General features: G+C 48.3%; 1 protein-coding gene across 1 annotated transcript in view; it reads right to left on the minus strand.

The window, feature by feature from the left end:
- PRKDC (protein kinase, DNA-activated, catalytic subunit) overlaps positions 1 to 27423 on the minus strand; it is a 3362625-nt gene that overhangs the window by 1238514 nt on the left and 2096688 nt on the right. Inside the window, exons 53-54 of the mRNA XM_069621025.1 lie at positions 9677 to 9801; positions 9420 to 9569 (exon numbers count right to left, since the gene is read on the minus strand). Of these exons, the coding sequence (XP_069477126.1) occupies positions 9420 to 9569; positions 9677 to 9801 (275 nt within the window). The remainder of the gene's footprint in view (positions 1 to 9419; positions 9570 to 9676; positions 9802 to 27423) is intronic.

Genomic DNA, 27423 nt, shown 5'->3' on the forward strand with positions numbered 1-27423 from the left:
AGGGCATGTTGAGGAGCCGGGCCAGCACATCAGGAGCAAACCATGACTTCCGCAACCACGCAAACCTGCGTATCATGGTGCTCGCCGCCATGGACCGGCTGACGCAATCTGCCATGTCCAAACCCGACTGAACGGCCTCACACATGGCATTCTTGCCATCCTGAACCATGGCAAGGAAACCATCCCGTTTGTCCCCTTCGGGAATATGTTCAGCCGCTAAGGAAACACAGTTCCACAGAGTGTGCGTGAAACGTGACAAGGCACATACGGAGTTGGCCGCCTGAAGCGCCATACCTACTGAAGAAAACACTGTTCGCCCAGCCGTCAAAACGCTTGTCGTCCCTATCAGGAGGGGTGGTAGGATACGACGCCTGCTTTGCCGGGGCCGTAGTCGCCTGCACCACCAAACTCTCCGGAGTGCAGTGCCTGGTCAAGTAGCAGGGGTCGCTACTGGCTGGGCGGTATTTTCACGGCAAAGACTTGCCCACTGCCGGGAGACTCTCCGGAGCAGTCCAAGCCGCCGCCACCCTCCTCTGTAGAGCCATATGGAACGGCAGTACCAGGTCAGTTGGTGGACCTTGGTTGAGGATATCAGTAAGGTCACCCTGAAGAAAATCCCCTGGGGGAGCAGACCATCCCAGGTACTCGGTGACCCTAGACATAAGGCGCCGGTACGAGGAGTCAGCGTGAGTGGCAGGCTCAGGCCTACAAAACTCCACCTCCGGAGAGGTGTCCAGCCCACTGGCATCGTGCAGGGACTGCCGCAGGTCCTCAATCTGGCTATGGCCCGAGAGAATCTCGTCTGGCACCGTATCAGGAACCATGCCATCATCAGAGCCCTCATCCACCTCTGAAATAAACTCAAGATGGCGGTAAGAAGGCAGAGAATGTGGAACAAAGCCATGCTTGACCTTGGCCAGAGCCTTTCTAGGGGGTTCCACCGAGCCCCGGGGTACCCCTGTTGAAACAGCCTCGAAAGGCGTCGAGTGAATCGGCGTCGACACCGGAGCCCCGAGCGTGTCCCTCGACAGCCTGGGCGCCGATGGCTTTGACGACTTCTTCGGAGGCGGGCCTCGAAAGAGTCTGTCGACGACCTCGGCGTGCCCGGCATCGAAGTCTTCCTCGAAGACACCACAGGTGCACACGGTCTCGAGCGCGTCGCGTACAGGGACCTGGACCGGGCATGACGAGAACTATTCCCCTTGTCCGAAAGGGACCTCTCCCACGAATTGTGCAGACCACCCGAGCCCGAAGGCGTGCGAGCAGTGTCTCTCGACTGATCACGACCGACCTGCGATTCGAGAATCGCTAACATTTTCTTCCCGAAGGAAGCCCATTCCTCCGGCGTCGCATGCTTGGTGGGATAAGCGACCCACCGATGAGCGGAGTCCTCGGATGAGGACAGGGAAGGCGACCGATGACGGCGCTTCCGGAAGTGCCTCGAAGAGGCAGAGGAGTGGCGGGACCGACTCCGGGACCAAGACCCGCTGGACTTTCGATGACGATGCGGAGTCGCCCCTCGAATCATCCGTCGAAAGCCCCGCAGACCTCGCCTTCTGTGGCTTGGACACCTTACCTTCCGACAACAACTTCTTGCGCTCCCGCAAGGCTTTGGATGTGAGCGACTGGCAGTCGACACAGTCATCCGTATCATGGGCCTTCCCGAGGCACCAGAGGCAGGCGTTGTGCGAGTCCGTCACCGACATCTTGGACCCACAGTCCCCGCACTTCTTAAAGCCCGGACGCAGGGTGGAAGACGAGGTAGACATCTTCACGAAGAATATACTTCACAATACGAACAGGTTCGAAGAACCGAGAAAGAACAGAAACTCCAAAGAGTCGAGGTGCGCCGAGATCTCCGAAGCGAACACGTTCGCAGAAAAAACGGAACTGAGGCTACGGGCGTCGTGCGTCCTACTTATAACATCCAGTGACGTCGGCTGTCAGAGGAGGTCCTCGAGGGCGGCGTATCGACGTCATCAACGCAGGACGCAGACGGCGAAGATTTTCCAAAGCAGCACAGCTGTGGCGATTACATATCATAGATATGGAATACGTCGGAGGACCCAATACCCTCGAACTCAATGTTTCTGCACGTTTAAAAATGATACATGGTAGGGCGTGGCTAGCCGAGGACGCCAACGGATGCCTCTATGGTGAGCTCTAGGGACCCTTTCCAGTACCGAGGCCCCAAAACCCCCTTAAAATGATAAAATTAATTAAGGAATAGACCCCACAGGTGCCTGAACGCCTGGGGGGTGAGGTGTTCGAATTTCAAGAGTGGAAGTGCCTGCATGAAGGAGTGGTGAGAGGAAGAGCGCAGAGCCCGAGGGTCCGGGACAAAATGGCAGACGGGAACCAGATCGGCACTCCAAAAATGCCCGACCAGCCCCTGCGAGTCAGACAGCCCGGTGAGACTCCACACCTACTGAAAGTGCCCTGGCTTGGGCTGCAGGCGATCGTGTACTGGAGACACCGCTCCGGTGAGTGGAGCCGAAGCGGCCTGGCGTGCGGCCCCTGCCCCAACCCTCACAGGCAGAGGACCCAAGCTGGGGGCACCGGAGCGATCTCTTAAAGCAGGCAGGAGCCCGGAGGCGTCGGGTGAGGAGGCGTTGGAAGTGGCCAGGAGGGGGGAGTGATCAGCGAAAAAAGCCTCGCTGCCCAGGGTACCTGTGCCCCGAGTACCAGCTCCACGTGCGTCATGCACCAGCCGGCGGGCGCAGCGGAGCTTTGGCAGCAGAACAGCGCAGCCCGTGACAGATAGCAGCGGACGCCCACATCCCCGGTGAGTGTTCCAACAATACTGCGCCGGGCGCTGCCCAGCTGGTGCTATGCGGCATTATTCTGGGCTGGGGAAGATCGCTGCGACCCCGAGGCGGAGACTGGGAAGAAGATGCAGAGAGGACCCACGTAGGGGACAGCTTCGGGCCCCCAACGGTATAACTGAAGGCGGGCTGCAAGACACACCCTCACTTCTAGCGGGACGGCCTGGAGTGAGTGGCTGAGGGCCCGGGAGAAGCAGGAGGAATCAGAGAACACCACTGCATGTATACTCAATGAGGCCCCACCCAAGGGGGCTGGGAGGCACTAGCAGTAACACAAGCAGGAGCAACAACCCATGAACGGATGCCTGCAGGGTGAGTGGGAAATAAGAGGCACCAGGGTCAATCACGGCACAAACGGGCAGTGATGTGGTGGAAGTAGCAAGGGAGCACTAGGGAGAACCCCTGATCTCTCCCTGGAAGATATTCAGCAAAGGTGCCCCCGGGGGTGAAAAGGCAGAAAAGGCACATGTCATTCTCACCAAGGCGGTGCGAACAAGAAACCCCCACAACTTACAAGCCTTGCACAACCTCACAGCGTCAAGGAAGAAAAGGGTGGAAACCACGTGCCCCCACCCCAGCACGGGCAGCAGTAAAGCTTCACAACCTGGGCGAGCAGACGCACATAGCCTTGGGGTACAAAAGTCGGAGGGTGACCGAGGGACAGACAATCCCCCGAGCTGGGCTTGCAGACCCTCAAGAGTGCATACAGCATAGGAGAGGCACACCACGACAGACCTAAAGGGAGCACCCCGAGCAAGGCACATTGGCGGAGTACTAACGACAGCCGAAGCAGTAAGCGAGGATACTCCTCTCCTCTCATATAGGCAACATGGCCAAGCAATTAACGAAATCGAAAGGGGCAGCATCGGGAGACATCAAGGCAATGATGCAAATCTGCAGAGACTCAAAAGCGCATCCAACTACAGGCGACGGCCCAAATACACTCCCCTCCATCGAAAGGCTCGTATGAGCCCGAAGACCCACCGATCCGAAAGTCGGATCTGCTTGCAATACTGCAGGAACTGAAAAAGGACATTAAGGATAGCGCATCCGACCTGGCTAAATCCATTACAGACCTAAATAAAGGGGTCATGGCGGTAGAGAGAAGGGTCTTTGAGGTGGAGACCGTGGTGGCCGAACAAGGGCAAGAATAGGAAGAACTAGCAAAACGGGTACAAGAACTAGAGCAACAGATGGAGTGGGTCCAGAGTAAACAAGAGGATGCCGAGAACAGGTCTAGGCGAAATAATATTCAAATCCGGGGGATTCCGAAGTCTGTGGCGGACTCCGACCTACAGCAATATGTGATAGATCTGTTCCGGCAAATCCTGGACATTGGGAACGAAAGAGAGATCGTATTGGACCGGACGCATAGGGTCTACTCCACATTTCAGCTTAACGGAAATCTAATCCCAGACGTATTGACCCGGATACACTTATTCCAGCTGAAAGAAGACATCATGAAGGCTGCTCGTATAAAAAGGAACCTATAAACTTCCGGTCCTCCCCTATCCAACTATATCATGACCTATCGCAAACTACCCACTTTAAAAGGAAACGCCTGAGGGTCGTCACAGACTGGCTATGGGCCAGGGGGGTGTGTTACCGGTGGGCATACCCGACCGGGCTCCACTTTGAATGGAAGGGGCAACGGTTCACGATCATGAAAGAGGAGTAAATGGAGGGTCTCATAAGAGGGGAGGAAGGCAGTGAAAGCAACAACAAAGAAAGTACCCCACCTGGAAGCAGGGAGAAAGAAGGCAGGCCGGAGGGGGAGCAATGGAAACCTGCACGTCCCTGTCCGAGGGGCTGCAACAAAGAACTCAAAGCCACGGATCCCACATGAACATTAAACTCCACAGCACGGATGGGATCAGCTTGGGACTTAAAGGCTGAGAATCGAGGGAGTTGTCCAGGATCCTTACGTACATCACTGCAATGGAGGGTAAATATGTGCTCAGGGGTGCAACCCACCGGAGCGGGGACGAATAAGAAAAGTTCAACGGCTATAAAAGAGGGGGAGATGGGAACCAGATCCCAAATTTCCCGGGTGAATAATGGACCAGGTGAATCGCTGTGGCTATACCATGGCAAGAGTTCAATGGGGAAGTTTGAGTTGGGGAGTAGTTATGTTATTTGGGTGGAGGCTATACACAGCACATACGAGATATCCAGAAGGGCGGATGGGCTTGACCGCATCACGATAGGCACGGCACCAAGGTACAATGATGGCTGATTTAACACTTGCCACATTAAACGTTCAAGGGCTTAACTCCCCAGTCAAGCGGAAATCCAGGATGAACAAGCTGGGGGACATGCAGGCCTCAGTGGTATGGATGCAGGTAACACACTTACTCTCAGAAGATGAACACAGACCTAGGCACAGGGCCTTCCCTAGGCAATTCTTCGCCTCCAGTGGCACAAAAAAAAAACGGGGAGTGGGCATCTTGCTGGTGAAGGGGATCGATTTTGAGAAACAATTCATAAAGAAAGACCCGGAAGGCTGCTACTTAATATTGGGAGGGAAACTGATGGGGCAACAGGTCACGCTGGTGTTGATTTACGCGCCAATGAAGGGTAGCATCACTTCTTGTTGAAACTGCTGCCCAAAATCGCTCAGTGGGGAGTAGGGCAGATCATGATTGGGGGCGACTTTAATGGAGTGATGGATGCGGCGATGGACAAAACCCTCCCGGTCACCACTAATGATCACACGTTTAGACAAGCCCTAGCACGATTCATGAGAGAACTATACCTGATAGAGACATAGCGATTTTTTCACCCGCAAGAAAAACCATACACTCATTACTCAGCGGTGCATAGGGGCCACTCCCGAATCGACATGGTGCTTATCTCAGACAAACTGGTCCCACAAGTCACGGGAAAGGAAATTGGAGTGAGGTGCCTATCAGGTTCTAGCTCTAAGAAGACCGGCGCATGCTCTATCAACCCATGGCAGCAGTCCCACAAACCATGGCGCCTAAATGAGGTGATTCTGAAAGACTTGGCTCTCTCAACAGGCATAGAGCAACCCTTAAAGAATTATTTTAAAGAAAATGTCACTCCGGGAATAAACTGGGCCACTATCTGGGACACCAGCAAAGCAGTAGTAAGGGGTGAATTTATCTCACGCACAGCTAATTACATTAGAACACAGGAAAAGGTGAGGCGGACATGGAAGCCGTGGTAGCAAAGGCCGAGACGGAGTACAAAGAGAAGGGATTACAAAAAGCATGGTGGGAATTAAAAAAAGTTAGGGCAGTCTTAGAAGCCCATATGGCTGACGAAGCTGCGCAACTGCTTGTGCGAACCAAACAATTCTATTACATAAACGGGGACAAAGCCAACCGATTCCTCGCAGCCAAATTGAGACAGCAGAAACTCGGGAATTGTATAGTCCAATTTAGAAACCGGGAGGGAGACCTAGTAAGGGGGGGAAGAGGAAATAGAGAAGGATATACATTCATACTATACGGATAACTTGAAAGGGGAAGATCTGGAGAGGGAAGCGCAGACAACATTCCTGGATCAGGTAACCTTGCAGGAAATTAGTGAATGTGACAGGCAAATGCTAGAAGCACCCATAACAGACGAAGAAGTAGGGGAGATTATAGGGGCATTGAAAGGGCATAAATCCCCAGGCCCAGATGGACTAAGTAATGCGTATTATACAACATTTAGGGCTATCCTAGTAGGACCCCTGACAAAATTGTTTAACTTCATTCGGGACACGGGGTGAACATCTGCAGACATGAGCCCGGCGACCACGGTGCTACTGCTAAAACCGGATAGAGATCCATTAGACTGCGCAAGTTACCGTCCTATCTCGTTATTAAACAGGGATGCAAAAATGTACTCCACGGTCTTGGCCCAAAGGCTAGCGAGGGTCCTCCAGGGTTTAATTCATCCGGACCAAGCGGGCTTCGTGAAAGGGATATATACCTACAATAACATCCGTAGAGCCATAGACACGATAGATTGGGGACGAAGAACGGGACAGTGGTTCTCGGTATTAGCGCTAGACGCCGCCAGAGCCTTTGGCGGCCTACACTGGGTCCTTTCTGTAGGTCCTTGTGTCCAAGTGAGTCCCATCTACCTGTAAAGTCAGGTCTAGAAAATTGATTTGGACAGTATCACTGGTTCCTGTGAATTCGATTCCAAAGTTATTGGTGTTGATTCGCCTAGTAAATTCCTGAAATTGGTCTGGTGTACCTTCCCAGATGACAAGTTGACAAAAGCATTGTCTATGTATCTCGTCCATAGTTTGATTTTGCTGTTACAGTCTTGATCCTTGTAAATTACATTGTCCTCAAAGAGTCCCATAAATAGGTTGGCCAGGGCTGGCGCATATCTTGTGCCCATAGCCACTCCCATTGTCTGTTGGTAGCAAAGGTTGTTAAAGGTAAAGAAGCTGAAATCCAACGTCAGTTGTAACATTTCGTTAATCACCGTGGTTTGCTGATAAACAGAGGCCGAATCATTCCTGAACGTGTAGTCGATGGTAGAGATTGCCCATTTGTGTTGGATAGAGGTATATAGGGCCTTTAAGTCAAGAGTGCCCAAGATGTAGTTGTCCTTCCATATCACTGTTTGCAGTTTGTTAATGATGCTGGTAATGTCTTTCAGATATGAGTGAAGTAAACTGGCTCTTGGTTTCAGGATTCCATCCAGGTATTCAGAAATATGTTCAGCTGCCCATCCAATGCCACTCAGTATCGGACGGCCTTCTGGTATTGTTGTGAACGTCTTATGTATCTTAGGTAAAAAATACATGGTTGGGATGATAGGTTCCTTGATCCTTAAATAATCATGTTCTTGATCCGTGATGAGCCCTCTTTTGTGCCACATCTGGATGGACTCTACTAATTGTTTCACTATCTCGGATTGTTGGCCAAAATGTTGTAGCATTCTGGGGTATTGAGATGATTGTATGCCATTTGAAGATAATACTTTAGGTCCATGATGACGATATTGCCCCCTTTGTCGGCTTACTTTATGACTATTGATGTGTCTGCAGCTAGTTGTCTTAAGGCAAGTCTTTCTTCCCAAGTTAGGTTACTCTTCCTCATTTTTGATCTTCCTTTGCCACTGTGTTCTTTCTCTGAGATAGCATATAGTTCCTGAGAGACTAGTATCTATCACATTGTCATTAGCCAATTGAGGTACAAATTTGGACTTAGGTTTCAGTTCTTTGGATGTCATTGCGCTGGATTGGATTTTTAATATATATCCTCAATTTCCTGCATCGTTATAGAACTTTTGGGTATTGGTAATGTTCTGATGTAATCAGTGGGTGCTTTTGTTGCAAAGAACTTCTTAAATTTTAATTTACGAATGAATTGAAATAGGTACATGTGTACATCCACTTGGTTAAATTCTGCTGTCGGCGCAAAAGACAGACCTTTATTAAGTACCCTTGTTTCTTCCTTGGTTATTGGTCGATTTGATAAATTCAGTACTAAATCATTTAATTCTTGGTCTTGTTCATCTCCTTCGCACTGGCCCTTGTGTACCTTTTGTTGAAATTTGCAAGAGCGTCTGGGTTTCCACAGTCTTCTACCCCCCTACTTCCTCTCCTCCTTGTATAGTTGTGGTAACTCCCAGAGGTACAGGTAATTGAAAATGGACCGTTTTGTTCAGCAGGTTTCTGTTGCCTTTCTTGTATCTTCTTATTTGCTTCATGTAACCTTGTCCTTGTTGCTCCTTCTCCTTCTCTACACTTTCATTCCCTCCGTCCGTGTCTTGTTTTTTTTCCCCCTTGTCTACCATTCTCAATGACTCTTCTTTACCCCTTACAATCCTTCCCTTGACCCCCTCCTTTGGTTTCTGTCTACAAAACACAGTGGTATTTATGATTTTACAATACTGGGTCCACACATATGCTTTACTTGGGACATCAATATGAATGCAATATTGCACCCAACACTATACTACTTCACTAATGCATTATTTTACGTTGTGCACAATATCACTCATGTCTCTATTACTGATATGTGTTATACTATGATATGTATAAACATGGTATGTGAAGAGTGTTATTTTGCCCTGATTTGAAAAAGGCCGCCCGCCGAAACACATGCCATCATAAGGGGCAGTCGATTAATTGTGACACTTATTGCAGTCCCCTAATCGACGGACACATCTCACATGTACTGTAGCTACCTCTATCCCTGGGTGTAATGGCAGCTATCTATGTAGGTCTAACTATACCTCAAAGAAAAGTGGTTTGTGATCAACAGTAGAGGTGGATTACTAATAACCTCCAGTGAGGCCAGATCTGGTTGACCCACAACCCTCCAAGCTTTGTACGCTTGCTCACCTAGTTCATACATTGAAAGCATAAGGACATGGCCATGAGATGGCCTTCCTTGTACTGAGAATAGGGGAGGATCACTGTAAAGGTTACTCTGGAAGGTTTCTTTCTTTCGCCTTGATGTGGAATCCACCCTGCAGTGGGCTATTGGCTCTAAATGAACCCCAGCCACCCTTGATCACTTTGGCAATGGAGTTGGATGTCACAGAACTTAGATACCTCATCGCCTCAGTGCTATACAAGAAGAAACATTATTAATAATAAGGAATTCATAAACTCACCTGTGATTCATGATTTGATTAAAGTCCTTACTCTTCAACTGGAGATAAATATCTGGAATCTCCTCGGCTCGGTTCATCACCACTTCCAGGCAATAGGTTTTCAGAACACCATGAAGTTTTGGAAGTAAGTAAAATACAACAGTCATAAATCTGTGAACAACAAAACAGACAATGCCTGGTAAATCTTCATCAAACGCACAAAATCAAGTGTACTGTGCACAAACTTGCGTGTATTGCAGACCTATTTGATAATCTACCTGTCAGCGAGAGGAGGGAAATTCTTTGCCACTTTATTCAAACACATTATAAATTTGTCCTCTTTGGTGCTTTGATGTTTCTTAAGCTCCTTGGCGACCAGATCAAAAATTGGTCCTTCTATCACCTGTTGGAGAAACAATACTTAATTACAAGCTTTAAATGCTTAAAAAGAAAGCTGGAGTAATTTGTACATTTTAAGATCTCGATAGCAAAGGCACAGAATGATGGATCAAGTGAAGTTAGATAACATGGGAACATGAACATTATAAAAAAAACACTTTGTCTACTGTGTTTGAAGCTTTACAATACCATCTCCATCTATGTTTGCCTTCAACAAAAGTATTTTTAATCATAAAGGGAGTTTTAGAAAGAGATTCAGAGGATGCGTTTTACAAATATGTAATGCCCTGTAGACTGGCCATGTGGCATATTGCAGGCAAGGATAACACACCTGATCTGGCAGGCTGGTTTACAGAACTTACTCAGGAACAGCATTAAGCATTCTGACAAGTGTGTACTGTGCCATAATAGGACTAATATGATTCCTAAAAAACCTTCACAATTAACGTTTCTAACATCTCAGTGGTAGGAAAAGGTTGTGTAGCCTTAGAAAATGCTTCAGGCCATACAATTCTGGCCTGTTTGATTAATTGCAAGACTAATGGAAGGATTCTTACCAAGCAGTGTTTTGACAGCAACTCTAATGTTTTCTGAAAAACAGTATGTTGTGGGGCCTAGAGGAACAACCCATACTAAAATAGAGCAGCATCATGAAGGAAAGGTATCCCGATATGGAAAATTCTGTGCCTAAAAATGGATAAAACAAAATTATTATTATGGTATTCATTAAATGCAGTCCCAGCTTCAGGAAGCAACAGAGGGCTTTACAAATCATAGGGGTGGGGGGGAAACTGTGAGGGAAGCAGAGAACAACAGGGGAGGATGGGCAATTTGACAACAAGGAATCTACAAGCAAACAGGGGAGCAAACAGTGATGAGCAGATCACCCATTCTCAGGCAGGTTGGGGAACAGAGGATGTGTGGACTTAAGTGCTAGGGAGGAGCCATTCCTTGAAGTGGAGGGTCTTGAGCACCTTCCCGAAAAGAAGCAAGGGGTTGAATCTGGTGTTGATGGGGGGGGGGGAGGGGAAGGTTCTAGAGTCTTGAGGCATAGACAGAGAAGGTCTGTCCTGGTTCTTTCCTTCCAGCAACAGAAGAGTTAAAGTCTGCACATGTCCTTACTTATGGTGGATTGTAGGCTCTCTGGATGTGCAGAGAAACTCTCCCTTGATGAGTCGTGCTGCAGCATGCGGGACACATCAGGGACATCAGGATAGTCGCCGGAAGGCCTTCCATAAGGACACTGCCACCATCTGGGAGGGAGAGGACCAGGGCTTGGACAGCAGATCTGAAGTTGTTTTCTAGGATGAAGGGCTTGATTTTCCACAGGGGAGAAAGTTGGTAGTATGCCGTTATTAATCTTCTTTCCATGTGCTGTTTAAAGGAGAGGTGTCCGTCTATGTCGTACCCTCGTGACTTGGCACAGGTGGCCAGATGGGGTGTGAAGACAGATTCACAGCGTCAGGTCTGGATGTTCGGTGACTTTGGACAGCAGTAGGAATTCATTATTGGAGCGGTTCAGCTTCAGGTAAGCACTGGGCATCTGTATCGTCTAAAGATTCAAAATTACAGGAGAGAGGATAGAGTCTTGCGGGACTCCACAGGCAAGGGGTAGAGTTGGTGATCTGGAGAATACAATTGTACAAACTGGTGGCAATTAGCAAGGTAGGATTTGAACTTGCTGAGTGTGATCTCGCTGATCACCATGCAGCGATGTAGATGGCCGTTGAGTATCTGGTGGTCTACTGGAGCGAATGCTGCTAGGAGTTCAAGGAGAACCATGAGGCAAGGTTAGCCATCATCAAGGAGTTGAATCACCTTGATGGAAGTTATTTCTGTGCTGCATCTGGATCTGAAGCCAGTTTGGAAGGACTGAAGGAGGTTCTTAGCTTCGATGTGTTGGAGGAGTTGCGTGGCTGCTGCTTTCACAGGGATCTTACATAGTTAGGGTAGATGGGTGATAGGGCAGTGTAGCTGCCAAGGTCGTTCGGTCAGTTCCATGTGATGTTAATGAAAAATGTCTTAACAAAACATTTTATACCAACACTTAAATACTGACAAAAAAACAGAATTTTTCCATTTCTTTTTATTTGGGGTGGGGTGCCCCCCAAACCCCCTTGTTTTGCAATGATTATAACTCCACCCCAACCGCTCCCCAACCTTTTTACTCCCTTACCCCACCCCCACATATATATATATATATATATTTAATTCAAAATTCAGGGATTTTTTGGTATTTAAGTTTTGTTAAAAATGGTATTCGTTATTTTTATTATGTTAACATCACTGGATACCAGTTAGGTACAGTGTTAGTTTCTTGAGAAGTTGAAGATTTGTCTGGTCTTGAGGGGAAGTTGCCTTTAGTTAGGGAGGTGTTGGTTCAGTTGGAAGGGTCTTGTGTACAGAGGTAGGGAGGATGTCTGTGGCCTTGAGGGACGCTAGGGTGGCAGTGAGGCCCTCCATAGTGATTATCTTGAACGCTGTCCAGGTAGTTGTTTTGTAAAATGGAATGTGTAGTGTGCTGTCAGTTGTGGCGATGGTGTCTGTGCTGGCGGATCATGCTGACCTTGTTGATCATAAAGAGTTAAAGGCAGTGGATCTTTTGATGGAGTGCGGTATGGGTGGGTTGATGTAGTACTTGATGGCTTTGAGGAGGGCTCTGCCTTCATTGTTGGCCTTGGCTATAGTGTTTTGGTAGTAGTTGGCTTTGGCAGTGGTGATCAGTATCTGCGTGTACCACATAGTTCCTGGAGGAGGGCAAGATCAGATGCGCTGGAGGAGTTTTGCCAAGTCTTCTCTGGCTTTCTGATGGTTCGCTTGTTCAAGATGAGTCCATTAGTGTACAAGGGTGTGGAAGGTTTAGGCATGAGGGTGCGTTTTTCTCTGGGACAATGCAGTTGATGTTGGTTGTGAGGGTCGTTACTAGTTCTTGGAAAAGCAACTTGCAGTCCTGGTTCTTCAGAGGTAGATCAGCTCATGTGAGGTGGAGTTTGGCGAGGTCTTCCGTGAGAGGCTCCACTTGCAAGTTCTTGAATGACCTCATGGCTTGTTTGCTGGGTTTCTGATGGATATGACTGACTTGGGTGCTGTGAATAATGACAAAAAGGATTGCCAGATGGTCTGACGAGTCGAGCAGGATTGGACAACTATGATGGAGGGTGGGCATGGCGGTCATGATGAGGTTGAGGATGTTACTCTCCTGCAAGTTGGGTCTTCTGTGTGCTGTTGGATGTTCAGATTGTCGAGCAAGCAGTCGAATCTTCTTTCATCGACTTGGTTGCTGGGTTGCCAAGGATGTTAAAGGGGCCAAGGAATACGTTGTTGGAATATGTGAGAGACAAGGTGGTGTGAAAAACCGAAGGGTGTTCTCCTGAGTAGAGCCCAGGAATCCCTTATCCAGGTGGCCAGGACACAGCCATCGCTGTTGTATCCAGTTCCTTGGGGTGGACCAGTGGGGGAGGATCACCATGATGGGGGAACCCAGGGTTGTGCTTGGGGGAATACCCCAGGTGAGACACGGTATGACATTGGGGAAGAAGATGAGGAGGACCAAGTCCCTGAGGCTTTTATAGGCAGTTCTAGATCAACCTCCTTTCCACCCTACGAATCTTCCTTACCAAAATTGAACAACCCCTCCGCATCTGGTAAACCTATTAGTAATCCAAATCCTGCTGCCGTGTGAAACATTTCCCAGAATCCCTGTTTTCCTGTTGCATACCCGAGTACTCCCAATTATTCTTCTCACCGTCCCTCTGATTATTATTTCCCAAACTCCCAGTCTGCTTTAACCAAACACCACTTTCTCACAACTCCCCCATATTCATTTCACGAGAATAATCCCGGTCCTTCCCTTGACAAACCGTCCAACTATTATTTTACAGATTTTTCCCATTCATTTCACAAACCCTACAAATCTCACTCTTTTGAATTTACCAACCCCTCTAGGACGAGGGTTAATGAACTAGGAGGTAGAAAGAATCCCCAGGGGAATACGAGGGATATAATTCCTGATGAAAGCCTGCTAGGCTATCCAGGTTTTGAAACAAGACAGACTAACACCAGAGCCGTATACCTGACATATCCCGACACAAGGGTCAGGCAAAGTTAGGCAATTGACAATTACACACACCTGACGGTCCTTTCTCTTCTCCAAAGGGATAAAAGGCACAGCACGAAAGCACACTACGAGCAAGGCCAAACGCACGAGGAAACAGCTATTGCAGACCAGCAGTTCAAACGGAAAAGAAAGGTGGCGAGATCTGAGAGGACAAGGAGGCAAGTGTCCTTGCCCTTTTCAACCCAGACCCGCAAAGCCTCTGTGAAAAGAATCATAAGACTGAGATTTACAGCTTGCGTGTTGTGTAACAGAGGTCAATGATGCATGGGGGCCCCAGCAGGGGAGAGACGCTTGCTACCATGGTACCGTCCTCGACTCCAGAGGCAAGACAAGCTAACAGGTTCAGCACAGCCAGTGAGTTGGAGAGAGCCGATAGTAAACCGGACTGCGTTGAGCCTAAGGTTGCGAACAGCAACATTGTATGAACTTGTGAACAAAGAACTTGTGTGTGTTTAAGCTTGAAAGAAAGTCCAATGAAGGACCAGCTGCAAAGTGGTCAGGTGCCACGTGGGCGCTCATTCTAAGAACTCTCGCTGGTCCCCCTTTGTTGAAACTACAAGTACCAGGAGGCCCCAGGAGAGGCTGGTGTGAGGAGTCAGAGGGGTCATACGAGGGTTGCGCTAAACCCCTTATACAATCGAAAGTCTCTGACACATTGACAAGAAGGAAAGCCTGACTGGGGGCTGAGACATGAATTTAGGTAAAAAGGGAACCTAAGTGGTCAGAAGGGACTGTTTTGTGAACTGTGGCAAGTGTGAACCCAACGGAGGGATGCCGAAAGTAAGCTAGGGGAAGGGAACCCCCACTTTCTGATGAGATGAGTAAATCATGAACAGATTTAGAATGGCTATGTAAACCCGACAGAGGGATGCCAAGCGGATAGCTAAGTAGTGTGAATACTGCATATTGACAAAGCAAAGTGAACTGTGTATTTGGCAAACGTAAACCCGGCTGAAAGATGCCTACGAATCAAGGTGAATAGGAATACACTTGTGAACATTGTGTCAACAAGAGTGAACCCGAATGAGGGATGTCCACAGTGAATAATTGTTTAAAAAGACATTAAGACCCTCAAATCTTGCAAATGGCGATATTGTGAAAAGAAGGCCGCAGTGAACCTGACTGAGGGAGACCCACGTGGCAAGAAGGATCGGAGCCCGGCAGAGGGGCAAAGAGTAATCACCCTGTGAAGAGTTATTGAAGGAACTTTTTATTTGTTGTTTATGGCACATCAGGTCCTCTGAGGCAAGAGACTTTGTGTGAAAGAGACTTGGCCACAGAAGGCACTGATATTTTGGAAACAAACTGTAAACTCATGCTGGGGAAGCCCAGGAGTGTGCTGTGCTCAAGATTCCTGCCTTCCTGTGTGCTAAAACGCAGGAAAGGGAGACACCAGCTATACCATCCTGACTCATCATTTTGAGAACACCTCTTTCTTTTCTTTTGAACATTATCCCCACACTATTTCTACGCATATGGGAATATGAGAAACATCAAACACATTATCCCCCTATTATCCCCCCACTTTCCCTTAAGACTAATTTCTTAAACCCATGATTGTGTTCTGGGCGCTGTGGGCAGACGTGGCCAGACAACTCCTGGATTCTGAGGAAATTGCCAAAGAATTATCTCAGGCACCCTTGCCTGTTGCTACATTGGGCGATTCGGGAGCTGGGAGAAATGCAGACTATGGTGTCAGCACCCTAACCATGGAAATTGGCCTCCGAGGAGAACCAGAAGTAGGACTCAGACTCTGGCACATCATATTCAAGGATTTGTATTATCTTCACTTACAATTAGTCTGACCTCTTGGCCAGCTTCAAAGAAAATAAAGTAAAATAATGGGAAGTAACTCAGAGCTATATTCCCTATTCTAAAACTCAAAAGTTCAAGGAAAGGATATTGTCTTCAGGATGAATCCAAAACAAAGTCCCTAGCCCAAATCCTATACTAGTCTACCACATTTATAGAAAAACGAACACATAAATCGAAAGGTTTAACAACTAAAAAGATGCTTGACTGATGCTTCTGTTTCAGGGGTTCTCCCTTGGATATAAGGTTCTTCAGGTGGCACGGAAATAACTAAATGTTCCAAATGTATTTCCAAATAAAATCTTACTTGAGGGATTTCATTCTCTTTATCTATTGACACTTCGGGGTGCCTTTTTCCATTTGTTTACCCCACTCTTGAGTGTTTGTTACCCTCCAGGGCTTTACACACTCTTTCACTCCACAGAGTATTTCTCTCTTGTTTCTTCACTCTTTCCACTCTACTGCGGGTCTCTTGATTCTCGTATCCGTCTCTTGGGGTCTACTTCTCTTGACACTTGTCCCCTTCTCTTGTGGTATCTTAACTCTCACTCCTTCTTTGGGGTATCTTTACGCTGAGCAAGGAGTTGAGTGTCTCTTACGAGACTCTTTCAAAATGGGATCACCCCTTCCCCACTTCTTCCCCTCTCCTTCTCTTGAGGTCAAAACTCTTGTCCTCCTCTCTCGGGGTATCTTCATCCTCACGCCCTCTTTTGGAGTATCTTCACTCTCGCCCCCTCTCTTGGGGTATCTTCACTCTCTTAGGTTAACAAAGAGGATGAGTCTCTTATGTGACTCCTTCGCAACTGAGCTCACCCCTTCTCGCCGCTTAACTCGGGAGAAAGAAGATACGTCTCTTACATGACTTCTTCACACTGGGCTCTCCCCTTCTCGCCTTTTGCCCACCAGAAGTAGTCAAGCTGCCCACAGTCCCTTCTTCACTGGGGAACCTTAGGTTGTGTGAGAAATCTGGCATTATCATCACTGATTCTCTGGACAGAAACTTCCCTTACATGGCCAGGGAACGGCAGAAGCTTCCTGACTCTGTGGGTGACTATCTGTGGGACGACCACATAGGGTAAGAAGAACTCTACAGGGAAAGAAGAATACTCGATCAAAATAGTCTTGCAGTCACAATTCTCAATGACACATTTATGCTTCTGCAACATACATACATGGCTTATTGTGGTATAGATGAAGAAATCACACATTATGGCAGTAAAACAGAGTATGTGCCTCCTCCCGCCACTTTTCAGTCCTGCGACGAGGAAGATGGAAGCAGTAAGGCAGATTACCATAAGCAGTAAGCCAACGCCGCGTTACACTGTGCCGGGAAGTTTAAAGTTGACACAGCTGAGAGAACACCAGAACGAAGAGAGAGGCAGAGGCTGGCTCTGTCTATGATGTTTTCTGACGCCAGTCAGAACGCCGAGGACAAGCAGACCGTCAGAAGCAGAGCTGAGATTGACACAAACTGTGTGCAGGAGAGGCGAACCGAAGGAAGTTTACCGCTTGACGGTCTGAAGCAGCGAGAGCCGTGCGCAGCAGAGGAGGGCAAAGCAAAAGATTACTGGCTTACACGAAGCATGCTGAGTCAGCAAACCAGAGAAGATGGAGAAGGGAAGACAAGAGGAACACCCAAGCCCCCTGGCAAGCCCAGAGAAAGAGACGGGTCACCGGTGAGCTTCTAGGTGAATGCTCTGTCATGTTAAGTAACACCATTGAAGAAGTTGATGCAGATGCAAGCAAAATTAGAAAAGGGTCGGTGACCCAATGTTTCAAAACAGGAATTGGTGCGAGTGCGAACAGTGCTGCAAAAGGGTTGACGACCCCACATCTGAAGGAAAAAGTGACAGTAGAAAGAAACTATAATGAGAAAGGGTCAGTGACCCAATATTTAGAAAAGATTATTTTGTGGATGACAAAGAAAGCAGTTGGAGAATGGAAAAGCACTGGCAGGTTAGTGAACCTGGCAAATAGGGAGTTTGGGTCTTTAACCTTCAGGAGAAGTGAACTTTGTGAAACAGTGTGACATCATGGGCAGGAGAGTAAACCAGGAAATGTACAATTGCCTTCAATACTTTTCACTCTGTTCGGTATTCACAAGTGCCTTCAGTCGGCTGCACTTCATTCGATATTTCAATAATGTGTGTTTTGGCATTCAACAGTACTTTAAATCATGTTGCCTTTCACTCGGCAGCAGTAACAGACTTTGCTAAGCGTTAGCGGAGCGCCCCGGTTATGATGTATGTTAGCTCTACACTGAACGGTGTGTTTGGCGCTGTTCTTCTGTCCTTTGCAAGGGGCTTTTCCAGGCATCTGCGGCTTCCTGGCTTCTACCGACTCTGTCTTCCGCCAACTTTCCTGACTTCTCTCAGCGTCGGCTGCGGTATAGGGCATCTCCACTGCTTCTCCCATCCAGACCCGCTTCAGCGGATGGCAGAGCCTCTGGACCCTCGCACAGCCGGCCACAGCTACAGTGTCCCTTTATCCTGGGCAGCACTGCTCCAGCCTCCTGGGTCTCCAGTTTTGTTTTCTCCAGCCCGTTCCACTTCTCTCAGAGCGGCGTGTATTTTTTATTTCATTGGTGTGTTAAGTGACCTAGGTGTGGGTCGTTGAGTTCTTGTGCCTGACTCTGGAGGACTCCATTAGACAGACATGCCTGGTTGTTCCTCTCGTATGCTTGCATAGTCCTCTTCCTCGTCTCAGTACCAGAGTGGTGTTTTAAACTGTGATTTAATAAAGAGAGCCTTTTCATCTCCGTTTGGTCTCCGATATATGTGTCTGTGTCTACGAAATGAGGTGTGTCCTCCTAGCTGGTCTCTTCCTCATCCCAGTACTAAAATGTTATCTCTGGGTAACAGATTGAAAGGAGGAGACGGGAAGGGGTTGACAATATCCCACGAAAGGCTTCAGGGATAGAGGGCTCATTATGGAAAGAGATACCATGTCTCACTTAAGGATGTCCTCTCACCACTCCCCAAGTTCCCTCCACCCAGGTAATCCTCCCTTGCATATCCACCACCAGGGTCGGGATGCAAAGGCAATGGCGTTTCCCTGGTCACCTGAGAGGAGAATCCAAGTGGAAAAGAAGTGAAGACGCCCTCAGGTTCCTCACAACAGGTAACACAAGCGGTTCATTCAGGCGGAATGCTGACAGACCTTGGGTACAAAGGATGGATTATTGTGTAGGACCACCTTGGATTTATGGAAGGTAAGATATGGCGTCTTGCAAGAGAAAGCTTGGATCTACTCTTCATGCTTAAGTGATGGTGACCAGAAAAGCAGCCTACTAAGAGAGAAACTAGAGTGAAGCTTTATGTAGGACAACGCCAAATTCAGTTCCCACACCAGTGCTGGACTCTTGGTAGGAGGAGAATGAAAGAGACCCTTCAGGAACTCATTGGCACCAAAATGGGTCTGCATTTCTGAGGCAATGGGATGGATCCGAACTGTAGGAGCACAGGAGCTAGGCCGTAAGGTTGGGTTATGGTGAAGGGCAGCCCGCACCCAGTCTCTGGATAGCAGATATAGTAGAGTTGGAAATCTCATAGACCGGGCAGAGGCTACTGGCAGGAGATTGGCGCACCAGAACTGTCTTCGCCATGCAGGGGCCGATAATATCAGTCTCACTGATGTCTGGACATGGCTAGCACTCATGCAACCAACGGTATGGTGGGAATGCTTACAGGAATTCTCCACCCAGGGGAGTGAGAATGCATCCTCAAGGCTCTCCGTATGCAGGAACCTGTTGGCAAAATATGTGCACCACTTGTTCTGGAACGTGGAAAAGAGGTTGATGTCCAGAGTACCCCAGCAGCAAAATATCCAGAGAAGTTGTTGGGTAAGATTTCCACAGAGCTGGTAAATCTTCCTTTCCTGGTTCAACTCCAGAACTTTTAGCTTTTCTAGTGGGATATTTTTCATTAATACCTCAGTGAGTGGGAACCTTTTTCCACACTCAAACAATCTTTAACTCTTTTTATCGGTGTCATTTTTAAGACTCTCCATAGTGTCTTTTTAAAGTTATCATGTCTAACAACTTATTGACAATAAGTGCCTGTTGTTGCTGGGTTGCAATAGGGGCTCCCCATTTAACTTTCTTGTGCTAACCTTGAGTGAACTACAGTTCCCAAGGGTAGAAAGGATCTTTGGATCCCTTTTACATTTTATTCTGTGAAACCAGCACACCCCACCTTATGTGGAATGCTGGGGAGATACAATGTATCCCCTTTCACATTTAAACTGTAACAATTCTGTTACAGTGACAAGCTTACCTTTAATGGCTGGTGGCAGTGATAACTCTTACTAATTTGGTGCACCTTTACCGCGGGCTGTAATCACAGCTACAGTAAAGGCACCTAAGGGTGCTCATTTTACCAAAATGGCCCCTGTCTTCTTTTTCTGCCATTTTAGTGTTTCTTGTCGTTTCTTGTTCCTTCCCCTGACATCCAGGGCAGGAAATTCCTATGTTTGAGTTTTGTCTTTGGCGGGAGTCCCCTGGACCCCCCCGCCCAGGCTCCAGTCAGTCTGTAAGCACAGGAAGTGGGGGAGGAGTCCAAAACTTCCCCCTCCTTTGTCTTAGGTCTTCCTTCAACTGGGCCAAATCCCAGTGGGGGGTTGGCTGTCCTGATTGGACAGCCAGACGCCCCTTTCTTGTAAAATACAGGGAGAGAATGCAGAGGTTGTGTTGCAGTTCCTGATAAATACTGGAAACCTGGAAGCTGAAGTCATGTCGACCACTGGAACAGAAAACCGAAGAGGATGACGAAGGGAAAGCAGCGGGAATGATTTCCAGCGGCCGGAGAGCCTGCTGTGTAACCGGAGCCTGCTGCAGCCCTTCCTTCCGATCGACCTGGGGTCTCCGAAAACGACGACCCAAACCCTGAGCCCGGTGAGACCCACTATGCTCAAGAAGACCTGCATTTTGAGCCATCCCACAAGTTGCTGCGATCCTTGCGTTCTTGCAATACCCCAATACCCTGGGACCTCCAGCCACTGTGCGGTGCACGGTCTTCCGAATTCCGAATCTCGCTGAAACTTCGTGGGCATCCTGGTGGATCTCCAGAGACACGAATCGAGTCCAAAAAGTCCCCTCACAAGAGTGCTGGACCTCTTAAACGACAAGAATTCAACCACGATTTTCTGTCTTCTTCTGTGCTCCTTGAAAAGGCGCCAAACCCGCAGAACCGCATTCAGCTGCGAGAGAAATCTTGCCTAGAGCCTTCTTCATCGATCCCTGCTGCAAAGTCCCTTCTGAGGTCTTGTGTTCCGACTCCAGGACAAGGAATCCAGTGACCGGGTATTTGGCTGCAGTCCCTGAAGTTCGCCTGCTGCAATCTCTTCTTCATTGCTGAGGTACTGTGTTGGCTTAGGTATATACTTACCTTAAGCCTGTTGGGATTTCTGTGTAGCCTTGGGGTGTTTTCTGTGATTGGGAGGCCGCTCGTCCAGTACACCCAGTCCCACTGCTAGATTCCTACCGGGGTGTCTTCTGTGAAGCCTCTGGACCCTCTTCTAACCCTAGAAGTAAAGTACTCACTTGTTTGCCAGTTTTCCTAAGGAAACTCTGACTTTTGCTACTAAAGAACTTATTCTAACACTGCCTGTTGGTCACTAGTCCTAGTGACCCCCCTTCTGCCACTGAGAACACTCATGCTCTAAGGGAAAGGACTTTGAAGGGATTGGGACTTCTGCCTAGAAAAGGAATCAAGTGTTTTACTTACTTGTAAAGAGTTGGTTGGTTGGTAACTGTAAGTCTAAGAGTGAACAGTTACAAAAGTTCTTACTGATCTTGAAGGTGTGATGCACTATTCTTAAAAGTATGGTTAACATCTTCTCTTCCTTAGCCACTGTTTTACCAGTCTAAAAGAAAGTAGATGTGAAGGTATTTTACTCTCCTGTGATTAGGTTGTGCCTCTTTACAAAAGTAATGTGTTGGTTTCACCAGATTATTCCTGTAGGGTAATTGTATGAGTGTCCTCCAACTGTTGGTATCACCAGGTTAGTCCTGCTAGGATAACTGTATGAGTGTCCCCCAACTGGGTCTTGCTTCCCCTGACTTGCTCCTAGCCTGTCCTTAATAAGTCTACATTAGGTTGTTGCATACCTAGAATAACTATTCAGTAAAGTGTGACATTGGGTTTTACTTTCCCCTTCATTGTGAAGTTAAAGTAAGTGGGTTTTACTTACCTTGTGTTAGCTGTGTGCCATCCAAAACAAGTTACCAGAGTTACTGCTTACCTCAATCTGGGGTTCCCTGATTTCCAAAGCATCTGTAATGGTACATTACATCCTTAGGTTTTACTCACCTGGTATAACTGTGTGTTGTGACAAAAGTAGTTATAGGTTTTTACTGCACCTAGAATAAGTGTTTCACTATTCACCAAAAGTATATTGTCCAGTTGACTGTTTATGTGATTTGTTCCAAGAGTCACTGTACAACTGGAAGGGCCTATTGCCCCTGTATTACCAAAAGTAATCTGAAAGTAACCATTGGTCTTTTACTCCCCAAAGAATAGGCTTGACCTATACTAAATGTGTATAACAAGGTTTTGACTTCCCTAGAACTACTGTTAGGTGTTCCAAATAAGGTCTATACTTGGGTCTGTGTACTTTCAAGTATAGTGTTGTGTTTTATATTGTGATTTTATATAATGTGTTAGTACTTACTTAACCCCTAGATTTATCTGGGCCTACTTGTATTTAAATAAATCCTTTATTGTTACAATACATAGTGTTTCAGTGTTTCTTTGGATCATTTGTATTACAATTTTCACTTGTACTGTATCTACTGCCCTCTCTCCCTCCTAAGATAAGCCTGGCTGCTCTGTCTACGCTACCCCGAACTCAGCTGGTACAGCCTTATACTAAGAGTGGAGTCTTGTACTGCCTCAGTAGAATGGTTTTGCTAGGCCCTTAACTGGACTTCAGAAAAACTGTCCTAACAGAAGTTGAGACTCCAGAAACTCCCACTCATGTAAGGAGCAGAGTTCTGTGCTGAGGGAACCTGCCATGGTGTTCTGAACACCTGGGAGGTGCACCAGAATGAGGAAAACGTGGTGTTTCAGAGCCCAGTGCCACAGGGCTTGTGCCTCAGTTAATGGAGGGATCTGGTTCCTCCTTGCTTGCGGACATAAAACTTTGTGGTGGTGTTGTCTGTGAATATTGCGCTACTCATCTGGAGATTTGAGGATGGAACGACTTGAGCGCCCAAAAAAACAGCTCTGAGTTCCAGAGGGTTTATATGAAGTGTTTTCTCCTCTTCACTCCATAACCCCCTGGCATGGAGGCTTCCTGTATGCGTTCCCCAGCCCTCTAGCGAGCAATCTGTCATGACACTGACTTGGTGAGGCGGTATGCGAAACAGAGCACCTTGAACCATGTGAGAGCGGACCGACCACCATTGTAGAGACTAACTGAAGAGCTGTTTCAGTGAAATCCTGTCCTGCCAGGAACCGGACACATGTCACCTTCGAACATCTAGTAACTTGTGCAGCGGACGCATGCAGAGCATCCAGTGTTTGAGTAGGATCAATTACCTAACTGTAATGTTCTTTCTATGGATTCTTATCCTACAGATTCCTCATCTTGATAGATATCCTCATTCAGCTATGTTGCTCAGACCATTTTTCACAGGGGACGTAATGGACCTCAACTCGGCCGTCGATCTGTCTAGCTCGGTGGTCGATCGTCGGCTCTGGAAGGGACGTTAGGCGCCATACATATACCACGTCACTACGCCCCATGCCTCAGTTCCTCCCAACTTTTCTCAAGCTCAAACACTGCATAGGAAAATGGAAGGAGGCTAACCAGCCTTAATTTTATCACCTATGGAATCGAACCAACAGGTTAAAAACATTGCAATTAGAAAACACATCTTTTTTTTGATGATTTAAGTAACTGAGATGAGCAACCCCCAAAGCCATCGTCATCATACTTCATAGAATCCGAAGTGAAAGCCCACAACACAGAGGGGAGGGCTGGGAGAGGTGATGAGGAATCTGCAGGAGAAGAATCCATAGGAAGAACATTACGGTAAGGTAATTTCTCCTTCAATGGATTGCTTTTCTCCCACAAATTCCTCATCTTGATATACTGCCCAAGCAGTAAGGCAAAGGAGGAGGGCAGAAGGATTACACAAGTAGGTTCTGTAGAACCGCTCTGCCAAAATGTGCATCAGCCCCACGTGCAACGTCCAACGCATAATGCTTTGTGAATGTAAAGAGAACAACCAACAGGGATCCTGTCCCCTCTCCAAAGGGCTGTGGAAGCAGAGACTCTCCTGGTGGAATGGGCCCAGATACCCGGTGGGACTTCTTTTCCCACCGACTGATAGCACTCAGATGCACAAAATGATCCAGCGCAAGATGGTCTGTTTAGTAATCGCAAGACCTTTGAGAGAGAGTGGGCAACAAACAACTGGTCCGTTTTCCTGAACTTCGCTGTGCAGCCAACATAAAAGCTGAGGGCTCTTTTAGGGTTGAGACGGTGAAAGCGGTCTTCCTCTACAGAGGGGTGAGGCGGTGGGTAGAATGCCGGCAAGCCAATAGACTGAAATGTGAAATTCTGAGACAACCTTCGGAAGAAACCCTTGTCTGACCTTAAGAGATACCTTCCCCTTGAAGAAACTCTAAAAGGGGGCTTGCAGCAGAAGGCCTGCATCTCGCTAACCCTCCTGGCCAATGTGATGGAAACCAGAAAGGCCATCTTAAGAGGCAACTATCTAAGTGAACAAGAATGCATAGGCTCAAACGGAGCCGCCATAAGAAAAGTGATAACCAGGTTAAGGTCCAATCAGGAACAACAAAGGGAGTTGGCAGGAATTTGTTGAGAAGGCCTTTCAGGAATTGGGCCATGACCGGTATGGTAAAAAAGGAAACTTGATCCGGGGACCTTTTAAACACAAAGTCTGAAGGCTTGAAGAGGCTAGTGACAGAAGGAACTCAATCACTGTTGTGGTAGTGCAATAGATGGGGTCAACCTCGCACTCCCTGCACCACGCCTCCACCTGCATGCATGCAGAGACCTTGTAGATGTTCTGCATGCAGCCAGCAACACCTCAAGAACTTCCTCCGAGAGGTCCCAGTCATCATAACTCATCCGCTCAAGAGCCACGTGTTTAGGTTGAGGGAATCTGGGGTCAGGTGCAGTATCCAACCGTCCGACTAGGTGAGGAGATGCGGCCAGTGAGGTGGACAGATCCAAGAGGTCAAAGTACCACGTCGCCCTCGCCCAATCTGGGGCGATCAAGATCATGGTCGCTCGAAATCTCTTCAACCTCCTGAGAATCAACGGAATGACGGGGATCAGAGGGAATGCGTAATGGAGAGGAAAAGTCCAATCCACCAGAAACGTGGCCCCAGTACACTGTTTGCTGGGAATTCCCTGGAGCAAAACTGTTTGCACTTCCTGTTGGCTTCCGTGGCAAACAGATCCACTTCTGGGGTACCCGAGAGAGCAGAAACCTCTTCCAGGACTTCCTGGCACACTTCCCACTCATGTGAGAGACCGTGCTCTGCCTGCTCAGAGCAGCCGCCAAACTGTTCTCTGTTCCAGCCAGATGAACTGCAGAGATCTGATTCTCTAGCAACCAGAACCACAGCTGCATTGCTTCTGTGCAGAGGGGACAGGAATGCACTCCACCTTGCTTGTTTAAGTAGTGCATGGCCACCATGTTGTCCATCAGAATGAGGATATGCTTCCCTTTGAGCAATGGTGCGAATGCCTTCAGGGCTAGCCTGATGGCTCGCAACTCCAGCCTGTTGATATGTCACCTGGCTTCCGACGCAGTCCAGAGGCTGCTCACTTGCAAGTCCTTGCAGTGAGCTCCCCAAGCCTTCAGGGACCCGTTCCTGACCACTCGGGTCTGAGGCCGTGGAGGCCAGATGGGTTCCCCCACCATACGATCCTTCCGCGTTTCCCACAAGCCGAGTCCGCTAACTACGTGGCTGGACGCAAAGGATCCGAGAGAGCTCCCAGAAATTGAAACCACTGGTCTCGTACAAGCCACTGAAGGGATCTCATGTGCAGCCTGGCCTCTGGCACCAGGAAAATGCAGGAAGCCATGAGGCCCAAAAGGCAGAGAAAGGAAGTTGCTGGTAAGATGGCAGGGTTCCAGAACAACTGGACCATCTGTTGTATGTTGCCGGCTCTCTCCTCTGGAGGGAAGGCCTTTCCTGCCTGATTGTGTCTAGGACTGCCCCGATGAAATGGAGCCTTTTGACCAGTGTCATGTGGGACTTGTTTAAGTTCAGGGAGAAGCCCAGCCTGTGCAGTAGCAGACAGGTGTCGTCTCGATGAGTCAAAACTTGCTCTGCTGACTTTCCCCGGATCAGCCAGTCATCCAGGTACAGGAATACGTGGACTCCGGATACCCTGAGGTGAGCCGCGACTATCGCCATGAGCTTGGTGAAGACCCTTGGAGCAGAGGTCAACCCAAAGGGCAGCACTTTCACCTGATCGTGCTTGTCCCCAATGAGGAACAGCAGGAATTTCCTGTGCTTCTGATGTATGGGCACATGGAAGTAGACATCCTGCAGGTCTATGGACACCAGCCATTCCAGAAGCTCGAGGGCATGGAGAATTTCTCTCAACGTCACCAACCTAAACTTGTCTTTTCTCAGGAACTTGTTTAGAGGCCTGAAGTCCAAAATGGGACGGAGAACTCTGCCTTTCTGGGGTACCAGGAAATACCGGGAATACCAGCCCGACCCTCTCTGATCGGGAGGTTCCTCTTCCACGGCACCCTTTGACAAGAGGGCTCTCAGTTCTTCCTGGAGCTCCTGTCCCGGTTGGATCGGTGAAGACGAGTGTCTGTCTGGAGGCTCTCTCAAAAAGGGGAGACAATAACCCCACCAAATCAACTGCAGGGCCCAGGTATTGGAGGACATCTCCTGCCATTGGGACCAATGCCCTGACAGACATCCACCAACCGGTATGTCGTGGAGTGGAAAATCAAATCAGGCGCCGGCCGTAGTTGTTGTCTGCTGGCCCTTAGAAGCACCTCTGCCCCTTCCGTGACGTGAGAAACGCCTCTGCCCCTGCCCGGCTTGTGGTGGCTGCGCTTTCTTGTCATAAGGCCATAAGGCACATAGAGCCTATAGCCTCTGCCTCTAGAGGCAAAGTTGAAAGCAGGATTAGCCTGCTGCTCAGCCAGACCCAGCGGCTTCCTTACATTTCTCTAAAGGATCATCAGCCTTTCGTCTGAAAAGCCTCTCCCCCGAAAAGGCATGTCCAGGAGGCAGTTTTGCAGTCAGCAATGTCCGGGCCTAGTTGCAAGGACTGCTTGGCAGTTTCCATCCCATCCTCCACCAGCTGTTTAAATCTGTTCCGCATCGGGCCTTCCGGGACATATTCTGCCGCATGCTCTACCACAAACCGTAGGAAAACGTAGAGAAACCGCAAGCTACATTTGTGGCCTTAAGAGCCATGCTGCCGGAGGTAAAAACCTTCTTTCCCTTGTACAGAGATTAGATGTGGATGCCGCGGGCCTGGAGGATATGGTGGCAGCATGGACTACCAGCCCCTCCGGGGAAGGGTGTTTTAAGAGGAAGGAAGGGTCCCCTCTTGCCGGCCTGTACTTTCCCGTGACATTGGTACTCGAGGGGGCAAAGTGCATGGGTTCTGCCAGATGGAAGCCAAAGGGTCAGCTATTGCCTGATTGAAGGGCATGTTGTGTTCAACAGCCGGGCCCTCATC

Source organism: Ambystoma mexicanum, chromosome 5q, assembly GCF_040938575.1.
Source record: "Ambystoma mexicanum isolate Mex_15411 chromosome 5q, UKY_AmexF1_1, whole genome shotgun sequence".
NCBI classification, from domain to species: domain Eukaryota; kingdom Metazoa; phylum Chordata; class Amphibia; order Caudata; family Ambystomatidae; genus Ambystoma; species Ambystoma mexicanum.